Genomic DNA, 12,025 nt, shown 5'->3' with positions numbered 1-12,025 from the left:
CCAGCTAGGAACAAGACAGAAGTATTCACTGACTACATGAGGAACAACCCTGCCACAAATAACAGTCTGGATCTGACACAGAACAGGGATAATGAAACTGTTGCCTGTAACATGGGGAAGGCAGAAGGATGTGAAAACATTTCTGCTCTGTTTTTGAGAAGCAATAGGATGCCCTGCTATGGGGCGTGGGTGCACCGTGCTCTGTTTTCCCTAAATCGTACATGTTACTGCAAATACTTCCTACTCCGACTGCAAGGGGGTAGGATGTGAAAGAGCAGCACGTTAAAACGAGGGACAGCCCCCATGGGAAGGCACTGGAGGGGTTGCCCTGGGGCGTCCCCAGCAGCAGAACCTGGGCCAGGGCACAGCAGAGCCATTAACGGTGCGGAAACGGGCAGCGCTGGTCACGCTGGAGAGTGCTGGCAAGAGCACAAATGCCTTGGATGAAAGGGGACTTTCTGATGTGTAACACGCCGGAGACTCTCCCAGGAATGCCAGGTCATTCTGCCAAACCCCACAAAACCCACATGAAGAGGACTGAGAACCAGCAGGCGGAGAGATGGGGGGAAATCATTAGGAATGAGGAATCCCTGGGCAGCACAGCTGCCTCCAGCAGAGCCCACCACCCCCAGTCCCTGCCCTGTACAGTCTGGTCTTCGCTAATGAGCCGGAAAAATTACAAAGTCGTTGTTTAAAGGCTTCCCTAACTCAAACACCAGCTCTGAGGGGCTGGGATTAGGAGCTTGTGAGTGACACAGGAATTGATTAATCGTAATTACAGGAAGAGGTGAGTTCTGCAGAGCACAATGACTCGCTGGGCGAGATGGGACTCCTTTGGACACGCGCTGTCACGGTGCCAGGAACCAGGAATGTAGGTCACACTTCAGGGCCTGGTTCCCAGAGCATGGGGAGATGAAAAGGACACAGGAGTCTTGGTCATAACTGCATGAACCAAGACCCCAAATGATGCTACAGCTACAGCATCACCTGGCACTGCTACAGCGGGTGTGAGGAAATGGGCATGGCAAAAGGGATTACTCTGGTATTTGGCAGCAGTTGGGACACTATTTGCATCTCTTTGTTGACTTATAGCTAAAAAGAAAAGCAGAAAGGGTTGAAAGAACTGCAAAGACAAAAAGGAACCTGAATTTGACAGCCCCTCAAATTCACTTCAGTTCTTTCATCCATAAGAGGATTTAGGAGTGATTTAATTGCATCTCACAAACACGAGCATGAGGAAGAAAGGTCAAAATGACATTCAAAAATTACCTCTGCTCGTTGCTGCTCTGCCCTCACCACCGTCATCCCAAATCCCTTCAAAGCCCTCTGAACGTGGCTCACCTCTTTACAGCCACCACAGTATCTGACCCAGGTTTAAATCAAGTCAGTAACAATATCTCTGTGCTTGCTTCCAGCAACGGAGCAGAGACCACACCCATGGGTTTGGGGTCTATGAGCATCCAAGCAAGGCTGGCTGATTGCACAAAGGAATCCTTCCCTGTGGTGGGCAAAGACTCCTCCTCCCTTCACTGGAATCCTTCCCTGTGGTGGGCAAAGACTCCTCCTCCCTTCACTGGAATCCTTCCCCGTGGTGGGCAAAGACTCCTCCTCCCTCCGCTCACGCATGGACAGCTGGCAACACGCACGACTTCTCTGCTGAGCCTTTACACAGGTAAGACCTAACATGACTTGTTCAGTGTCTTGGAACATCATCCTACCACAGCAAAAGGCCCAGGAAGACTGACTAGGTTGGATCCCGCATATAACTTGGAACACTGGAAGGGAAAAAGGCCTCCAAACCCCCAGCAGCACCAGCAGCTCTCTCTTACCCAGGTGCCCAGGTAGGTCAGCAGATCACACAGAAGAACAAGCTCATGGTTAACAGGTCACCTACCAGCCCATCTGCTGGAGACAGCATCTCTGCTAAGCCCATGTAGACATCTTTCCAGTGCGTGGTAGATCCTGTCCTCTGTGCACGTGGTGTGCTGCATTTTAATTCATCTCCTAAAGGGGAAGAAGCAGGAAGGTTAGTATTGTGTACAGTGTCCTTACTGAAGTGTGAGGAAGGGAGCACTGCCATGCTTCTGCTGCAGTGCAGACAAGGTGCTCCTGGTGAATCACCACCCTGTTACTGCCTGGTGTCACCCCTGCCAACCCCAAAGCCAACAACACACCCCACTCTGCTGGCTTCATATTCCCTCTGCTCCCCAGTCCCTCCCAGCCTTGGCAAAGAAAAGGAGGCACATGTGTGTCCATGACTCAATCAGGAGAGGCAGTGGGGCCAAGGCACCCCAAACCTACTGCAGACATCTCTGCCTTCTCACAACTTCCTTCTGCGGGGCAGAACGAGTCTCGCTTACGTGTCTGTGGTGAGGAGGTAATCGTGGGTTAACCTCCTTCGAAGATAAGACTGCAAGAGATTACAGCACAGATGGGAATCCCGGAACAGCCCGGGCTGGGAGTGATCTCAAAAGATCATCTGGTCCAACCTGGGAAAGGTGGCAGCAGAGTCCACACTTCTACTCCTTGCATTAGGCATGGATTGTCCTTGACGCCTCTAGTGTCCACTGACAACGGTCACAAACCCATTCCAAGTGGCCAGGAAAGCCACCAGCACTGTCACCTTGCTGCCACGCGGCCAACGTGAAGAAAAGGTCCACGTGCTTTTGTGGCAATGCAGGAAAACCCAGAGGGGACCTCAGCCCCAGCATCCGAGGACATTGTGAAACAGCGATTGCAGATTGTGGAGCTGCAGCCCTGTCACATCCCACCTCTCCCCCACAGCCCAGGCTGCAACCTGAAACCCTGGGCTGGGGGAGGCAGATTTTATCCCACCCAGTTCATATGCATCTGTCTTGAGAGGTCTTGAACATACAAGTCATTTGCCCAGAGGATTTACTGCTCAGATCTGCCTGGCCGTGAGCAGGCTGGTGATCAGGCTGAGATTCCCTCCTCCCCTGCAGTGCCAGCCCTGGAGTCCAGAAGGACCCTGGGGTCCCTCCTCTCCCAAAGCACAGACATGGGTTCATCCGTCAGACTCTTTGCTTTTTGGTTAGAAGCAACAAAAATGCACAAACATAATCCAGGAAGAAGAAACAAAATCTTCCAACACTACAAAGCCCACCTGCTTTCACCCTGGACAGAACACTCCTGTACCAATGCCACACACCTATACAGTTCCCACAGCTACCCCAAATTCTCAGTTCTCTGCTTATTTGGCCAATGTTTGGTGCTCAGTATTCAGTGGTGGCTGCACATATCACAGCCCCCCATCTCTGCCCTGGAAGGACCCAAAGTCACTGTGATCTCAGCAAAGCCTCCATGGTCCTCCCTGCTTGGTGCACTCAGCATGGTCACCTCCACCCACACTTAATTCCCAGCAAATCCCCCAAAAAGGCTCAGGAAAGCTGTGCCTGGCTGCTGGGGCTCCCCAAGAGCCCAGGCACTGGGGGAGGTTGGCTCCAGCCTTGCCCCTTGGTCCTTCCTGTGCTGTACCAACAGCTCCAAACAGGTGAAAGCAAACACACAAGAACAACCACTGACCTGCCAAATACAAGTTCTCTTTTTCACCCCAAAGAGGCTCGTGGGCTCCTGCCTCTTGTGTCCCACTGCCACAGCCTGTTCTTATGGTGGTCTTCACCATAAGCTTTGTCCATCCACAGTGCACTCGTGAGGAACGCCGAGGAACGCGGTGCCGCGGCTGAATGAGCGGGGAATCACACCCCAGCACCTCAGTCACAGCCTGTGGCAAGAGGAAAACGGTGACTACGAGCACTGTGTGACTCACAGGCACCCCTTACAACACCCAGCTCACAAAAAACACACCTCCCTGCACATCAGCTTGTTTTAGGGCACAGCTTGGGCCCCGGAGGGGAATCCTCTCCTCACCCCACACCAGCCCAGCCATCCCTTCCCACTGCCTCTCGTGTGCCAGCACACAACAGGCAGGGAATTCAAGGAAAAAATATAACCAAGGTATTACCACAACTTTCAAAACACAAAACAGAGTCTTTGGGTTTTTTTTTCCTGGTGTGCTACAGACCACACACAAATCTAAACCTCCTCTCCCAGGGCAGTGCTTATGGAAGCATTTTTCGTGGGAGAGGACTCCATTTGTCCACCATAACTGAGCAGGAACTTTGCAACCTTTTCTGCTGTGTATTCCCTCGACTCTCCCTTCCTTCCCACCCACACTGAATGAGATGACAAGGCAAGGGACAGTTCTTGAGGACATAATCTGGCTTTCCAAGAAGCCCTGTTAAGCATCTCAAGAACACTCAGAAAAACGAGTGTTGAGGTCAAGGTTTTGGATCAATGCTTTGCTTTTTACGAGGGTGTTGAGCAACTCTGCAGGGAAAAAAAAAATCTATCCCTTCATCCTCTTCTCCCAGCTGGACTTCCATCAGAAGAGCACAACCACTACCCAGGGAAGGGAGAAGGGATGGATCAACTGAGACAAAACACCAGGGAGAGACCTTCTGACATCAGATTGTCACAACTCCCCTGATAGCAGCTCTGTTGGCAACACAACCTGGTGCCCACACATCTGCCCAGCCCCTGTGTGAAACACCTGGAGACACTGCTCCCAGGAGACAGGAAAAGAGGAGACACCAAAGCAGCTGTGGGAAACATCCTCAGGCAACGACTGAGCATCACCCTTGGACAAGGCATTAACCACGAGCATATCAGGCTGGACATCAGGAAGAATTTCCTCAAGGAAAGGGTGCTCAGGCATTGGAAGGGGCTGCTCAGGGAGGTGGTGGAGTCCCCATCCCTGGAGTGTTCAAGAAACAATGGGATGTGGGACTCAATGCTCTGATCTAGTGGACCAGGTATTGATTGGTCAAAGGTTGGATTCAATAATCTTGGAGGTCTTTTCCATGCTCAACGATTCTGTGATACTGCATATGGAAAAGTGTGCCCAAGTCGAGTGCCCCACCTGCTCTGCACAGTGTTGGCAAGAGCTGAGCAAAGTAAGCAAAAGGGCTTTATCCCACCACACCTCATTCAAGCATCAGACCCCAGCCCTGCAAAATCAAGCTTGGGATTTCAAGCCTTGAATGTTCTCCAGTATGAGGTTGGTTTCTGTTCTCCAGCAACTGCACCTTAAAAGCAGCCTCCAAACACTGTGCAAACCACACAGTCACCATTGAAGAAGCAGAGAAGCCAATGTTTGGATGAGTTAAGCAATCTTTCTGCTGTCCCACAGTGACTTGTGGCACAGTTGGGAGCAGAAGGCAAATCTCCAGCTCTCCACGCACATTCCTTATGCCCCATGCCATCCTTCTGCCACTTGCAGGATCAGCATGGTCAGAAAAGACTGGACTCCTCACAAGAACCAGGTCAGATCTCACCTAGACAGAGTCCCCATTGCCTCACACCGCTCTGGTCCAAACACAGCTGACCAACCAAGCTAAACACACCACTGCACATCCCAAGAGTCCCCTCTCTGTCTCTCCTGCACAGGACAGCCACCCACCAGCAGCAAGGTGCATCTACAGCCCACCCTGATGGAGGAGCTGACAGTGACTGAGAGGGGAATCGGGAACCCAGGAACCACAACTGCACTGATCCGGGCACAGGGAAGCAGCCACACCACAGACAGCTCAGGGCGAGGCAGGCAGAGAGCAAGGCTTGCTCTCCTTCATATCACATCATGCCAGTGATGTTACAGCCTCCTCAGCCACAGAAGGGACAACATTTAAGCCCCCTGGTTTTAACAGCCCCATGTCCTGAGAGAAACCAATTTGTCTCTCGAGGTTTTGCCCTGTTTTCACCACGTGGCCAACAATTAACCACGTTGTGGGCATAGGGCAAAGATGAACCTACCCCCTCCTCTGAAGGCCTGAGTGTCCAAAAAGCACCTGAAAAATTTCTAAGCAGATAAAAAACCCACTGATTAAAGTGAGTGATAAAAGGCACAGCACACAAAAGCTTAGTTTGGAAAGTATCTTAAGAGTATTTGTGAAATTGTCATTGCATGGATGCAAGATTTTTGGGAAATTCCATCCCAGATTGTTTAGTTAGAGGCTTCCTTCATCTCTGTCCCAGTTACAAAGGTGAACGGGTAAATCACAGTATTCCTGTTGACTAGCACCAAAGAGGTAAACATTCACCCCTTGGTGGGATTTTCACTTGTCCCGCTTTGAGGCACAAGGTTTGAAGAAATGCTGAAGTTTTTAAAAACTATGAAAAATTACCAACAATATAGAATGTATTTTCCTGCTGAGGTCACGGGAATCCCTCAGGGCGTCACAGCTCCATCACAGGGACTTTCCACTTCGCTGGGACACACTGGTTCCCCCACTTGCCTTCACCGTCCTGGGACCTTTCCCTTCCATGGCTTTTCTCCAGCTCAGTATCAGAGCAGAGAACACATCAACTGCTTCTTGCCCAGAAGGTCCCTCTGTGCAGCCAAGTCGAGGAGATAACATCAGCGGCCCCCACACAGTTGGGACACGGTCCATGACAGCCTTTTCAGCAAGGAGAAACACTTTTCTTGCATTAAGGTCCACACGAGTCCTATCTTCACCATCCAAAGGACGTGGAGGCAGTGGAGCCCAGGACAACCACCATCAGATGGGAATAGAAGGAAAGAGCTCCAAGATCAAGTCCAAAGTTGGTGTTCCCAAATAAAGTAGTGAAGGTGATTAGACCAATCCCTTCTGGGACACCAGCCACCTCCAATCCAACCAGCAGGGCAAACCCCTGCCCCCTGTTCACGACACCCCAGGGGGGCACCACCCCAGCCAGAAAACTGCCCTGCTTTAATCCACCCTCCAAGACAGCAAACCCAGGCAGCCACGGAGCAAGCTGACATTTCCCCTTCCACGATGGCAAATCCCAGCAGCACCTCCTTGAGATGCCTGTGAGCAGGAAAGGACCTGGCTGAAAGTTCTGTACCTTCCCCGAGGGAACCTTGAAGTAAGGAAGCAAGGCACTGCTCCACCAGCACCAGAGAAAGGCCTCGGGTACCTTCATGGTAGGATAACACCCTTTCCTGCCCCAGTTGTTCTGAGGCTGAGCATCCCATGCAGGAAACAGGAGAGGACAAACAAGCCCTTCACCATCAGGATCAGCTTGTGAACACAGTGCCCAGGTTTGCTGGCACTGACAACTGGTGGAGGGACACGAACTGTCTCACAGAGACACCAACTCCCGGGTTGGTGCCAGGACATGACTCAGCACTTGGCTTGATGCTGCCAAAGGGCTTAGGGCACTGGGGAGACAAGGGCAAGAGACTAAAGAAAAGAGGAGCTTGGGCTGATGCTACAACAGAAGGAAAACCACTTAATTTGGAATCAAAGCAAAGGGATTCTAAGCAGAGCTTTTTTCAGGGCGAGATCCTCATACAAGCTCCACAGCAAGGTCATCTCCCTTGAGCTACACCTCAGCTTTCTGCCTCCTCCATTTCATCCTCCAAAGGGGCAGTGGGCAACAGGCAGGAAGGGAGCTTTAGGAGATGCATCCTCACTGCCATGCAGGAGCTGGATACGCAGCTATGCCACACAGTGGAGAAAGGGCACGTGTGGTACCTGCTCCTCCAGCGAAAGTGGCTGTTTTTCTTAGATTGCAGAAGAAATCTTGGTTTTCAACTACCCTTTACTTGCAAGATTTTACTGCCTCCTCTACACCCCATAGGGGAGCCAAAGATAGAAACTCTGAGCCGAGGGAGGGAGCAGCTGGAGGAAGCCTTTGTAGAAATCGGGGCAAGGAGGGGAGGAACCTGCGATTTTCAAGATTCAAGCTTCAGCCTGCGTGTGTTTACCACCAAGTAAGTGCTCTGCGAAGAGCAGGGAGATGAAGGTGATAAGATGTTCCTTCAAACCACACAAAGGCAGCGTGTCAAAAGATCCAGGAGGCAACTGGTTTGACAAACATCCTTTGAGGGTGCTCGCAAAGGAGCGTGTACCATCCAAACACCCCGGCTGCCTTATAGGGCCTCGGGTTCCTGTCCCGCTGAGCAAGGACAGGAGCTGCTCTCACCCTGAGGATAAGAGCACACTGAGCCATGGCAGGGACCATGAGTGACCTGCACTCCTTGGACTGCAAAACCTCACCTGTGGGGAGTCTCCCTCCCCCAACCAACAGGGGAACAGGCAACAGAGAAGGAACGTGGAGAATCTTTTCCAAAACCCAGACCAAGCCCTTACTGAATTCTGGTCATGGACAAATTGACCAAAACCAACACTGATGAGGCCACAGAGGGGGAACGTGAGAGAAATCCACTTATGTGTCACCACTCATATCTCCCACACACCTACTCACCCACCCAAGCCGTGTGAGAGCATCACCACCATTGCCCCTGGGTGCTGGTACAGGCTCGAGAGGACTGAAAAAGTTGTCATGAGGTCTGATTTCTTGAGAAGGCAGTCCTAGCAGTGCCTGGGCACTCTGTGGGATCACCCCCTTGTCCAAAGAGCGAGGAGCCAAATGACTTGGAACAGGACAGATTACAAATGTGAACCACAGCAGGGTCCCCATGATGCTCCCTGCTGTATTACACAGAGAAAAATACAACCAACAAAACCAGGAAAAATATACTATCCTCCTCTGTTATCCTCCTCCTTTCCTAGGAGTGCAGATGAAGGAAAGGAAGAGGACACCAGAAATGAAGGATCTTCCAGGACACAAGTCAACTCTGAAAGAAAAAGAGTGCTGTCTGCACAAACCTGGCTCAGCCACCTTGAGAGATGTACAGGAACCTGGACAGCCCATTCCTGCTCTACTCCCAGAGGGGACACAAAGACCTCAGTGACTGGTCCCTGAGCAAGCCACATCCAGAGCAGGATTTAGGGGGAAAGAAATGACACAGGCTGTTGGGAAGGGGCAACAGGACAGGTTCACCCAGCACGGGGTTGGAAAGGGGTAAACAAATGCAACTGGGGCCAGTGCTGGGAGTATTTGCTGCCTTCAGAGTACCACTGAAAGAACCAGAGCAGAAACAGCTCCAAGGAGCAGTGCACAGTCAGGGGTTGGGTGGTGAGGATCCAGGAAGCAGCACGAGCCAAGGAGAATTCATCCACACAAAAAGGCATTGGTGACAGAGACGTTGAGACCAAGGTGGCTTTTCAGAAGACCAAAACCACCAAAAGGTCAATTGGGCATTGGTTTGAACAGGCAACACAGGAAAGCATTTGGCCTCCTGGACACACGGTGTGTCTGGAGGGTTCACCAACCACACTGATATGAAAAACTGCAGCCAGGAATGAGCTGCCCTGAAAACTGGCAAACTCCACATTCCAGCCATCCAGCTGCAGGGTTGTATCTCTGCTGGGAAGGACAGGAGTTGGAGATCCCACAAGCAACAGATACAACCTATTTCTTGAATGACTCTGGAAGGAAGATTTTCACAGCAATCAGTCCCCCACTCTGGGATGCCTGGAACAGCACATGTAGAAAGTCTCGATGTAATAAATGAGCAACAAGCCATTATATGAACCACCAACCTTAAAATTGCTGTGGGATTGACACATTAATGCAGGATTCTGAGCAAACTGCAACATTTGGAAGTGAAGTGAGAAAGAGAGGTTTAGGCAGGGATTTTGTCTTCAAGTGGAGGATAAAATTCATGGTACAAGAAGAAAACAGGACAACAGTGCTGAGGGGCAGGAATGGCACAGGACATCCCTACATGCTCACAGTAGGAAATCAAGATCTGATTTATTAGCAGTAAATGCTATTTTGGGAAAAAGAGAGATACAAGAAGCCTGGCAGCTCCCTGGAAATAAAGAACACTACAGGACCAAGCCCTCCTTGAGCAGCTGGGCAACGTCGTTGCTTTCCTGAACTGCAATGCCTCATTTACACCAGAAAACGTGAGAACTGGAAAGCTCACTAAGACACAGAGATCACTCCTTGTTCTCACTGTGTCTGAGAACTGGGCTGAATGAGAGACTCCCAGCACAGAGCAGGGAAAGCACCTAACGTGCAAAAGCAGTTTCAGAGTCCTTTTAGTATCAAACGGCACCCACAGAAGGTAACGCAAAATGGGTAAAACAGCACCCAGGTTTTACACCCAGGTTTGGCTGCCTGTTCCCCCCCGAGGGCTGGTCAGGCACACACAGTGGGCACCGTGGGGCTGGGGGTGTTCTTGGCAGCAGTGCAGGAAGGGGGGCTCAGCCCAGCCCAAGAAATTGAAATGTGAGATGTGATTCATCTCAGCAAACTGCCAACAGCTAAATTCAGACACCCCTCTGTGAGACGCTTACCTGGGGCTGCTCAGTTTGCACCAAGATGGTCCTCTGTGTCCTGCCAGGACATTTCTGTCTCTCTCCACTAAATGCAATGTGAATTAGCTCCAAGGCAGTCACCCAACTCTGTGCAGAGCTGGAGTGGATTAACCCAGCCACGGACTTAGGTCATGAGATGCTTCTTTGCAGAAAGAAGTCCAAATTAATTCCCAGTACACATTCCTGTAAGAAAATGGGAAGGCACAGTGGTGGCTATCCTTAGTCCACAGCCAGGGCACAGAGAGCATCACTGTAAGACAGTTTGAAAGTTAAGTCTGACCCAACAGCTGAATGTCTGTGCAGTCAGTTCTGCTGCTGCTCCGTCTGTCAGGCTGCTGACCATGGACACAATGTGCCAGGATGAAGCAGAAAGAAACGCCTGCAGTCAGAGGAGAAAGGGCTCCAGCTTAGGAAAGACCTTAAAAACACACTGCAACTGAAGGATGGACCATCATCCAAGCAAGGAAAAGATAACATCCAGGAGAGGCAGATGGTTCTGCCATCTTCCTGAAATAGGCAGCCTCTGGTCATCGGGTTTGTGTCTAATGCTTTGCCTTCAACAACAAACCCACATCTAAGGTGTCATACAACAGCTAAAACCTGGAGATACAGAGCACTGTGTACCCCAGGGCCACGCTGCCGGGAAGGGGAGGCAAGGGGGGATAGAAATTACAAATCCAGATGGAATTTCCCTAATACCAGGCAGGATTGACTTTTTATTGCTCAGCGTGCCTTTCCCAGCCTGGCACCACGGTTCACACCGGTGCTGGGCTCTCAGGGAAGGGCAAACACAGCGGGTCACGAGGCAGCAAGACCTGGGGGAAGGCGAGAAAGGGACAGAACAACCACGAAGCTCCGCGCTCGCACGGGCGATGTCGGAGCCAGCAGTGCTCAGCATCACGTAGCCCCGAGTGACACCACCAAAAAAAACCCCCCAAAATACAACACCCTGTGCATCGAAAGCAGGGCTTCAGGGGCTGGGGAAGCGGGTGACCGGGGGTGGGGGTCTGCACGGCCGCCCTGAGCTGCATCTCTGTGCAGAGCCACAAGAGGGGAGAGGCTTCCGGGGCGGCTGGGGAGAAACACTGCGAACCTCAGGGAAGTCGTGCAACTGCTGTAGATCCCGTAGTACCCGTGCTGCTCACGGCAATCACAAGTGGTTTGTCACCCCAGCCCCTCCCGGTACAGCTTTGCTCTGCTCAGCTGGCACCGAGTGCCCCCAGCTCAGCCGATCAGAGGAGAAAGCCAACAGGAAGCTGAGAAATGCCTAAGACAAGTCAGCTCCACACAAACACCTCCATCCAAGCCATTTGTGTTGCTGCAAAGGGCAATTATTTAATGGGATTTCCCAAATTCCATCACCAAGATTACCTGCGTTAGCAGCCAGAGCTTAAGGCTGGCCCCTGGGAGATGAAGACACTGTGAACTCGAAAGAAAATATAAAACCAAGAGGTGCAAACAAACAGCAATAACTCCAAAGTGTAACTGCTTTTTCTTTTGGAGATAAAGTCACGCAGAAAGAAAGAAAAAATAAGAAGCAGAGCCCTAGTGTTGCCCACCTTAGCTGTCCTTTGCTCTGGGATCTGCTATCCTTGAGCTGATAAAGTCGCAGAGATGTTTTACAGCAGCAGGAGCAGGACTCACACCTCTCACTGGTGTGAAGCGAGTCCAGACGTGCTCCCAGCATCAAGTACCAGCTGCCAAGGATGAAGCTTTGCCATGTCTCAGCTGCAGGTCAGCACATGAGGTGGTCTTAGGATGATAATGGAGATGCTTGACCCTGACTTTAGGGT

At 51.3% G+C, this 12,025-nt stretch overlaps 1 protein-coding gene across 1 annotated transcript in view; it reads right to left on the bottom strand.

The window, feature by feature from the left end:
* Positions 1-12,025, bottom strand: part of PIK3R5 (phosphoinositide-3-kinase regulatory subunit 5) — a 60,970-nt gene that overhangs the window by 24,727 nt on the left and 24,218 nt on the right. Inside the window, exon 2 of the mRNA XM_039390226.1 lies at positions 1,895-2,004. Within this exon, the coding sequence (XP_039246160.1) occupies positions 1,895-1,991 (97 nt within the window). The 5' untranslated portion in view covers positions 1,992-2,004. The remainder of the gene's footprint in view (positions 1-1,894; positions 2,005-12,025) is intronic.

The sequence above is a fragment of the Pipra filicauda genome, unplaced genomic scaffold (assembly GCF_003945595.2).
Source record: "Pipra filicauda isolate LSUMZ 115617 unplaced genomic scaffold, ASM394559v2 scaffold80_size11013439_pilon, whole genome shotgun sequence".
Lineage (NCBI taxonomy): Eukaryota > Metazoa > Chordata > Aves > Passeriformes > Pipridae > Pipra > Pipra filicauda.
The sequence above is the reverse complement of the archived record's forward strand: the minus strand, read 5'-3'. Positions and strand labels throughout refer to the sequence as shown.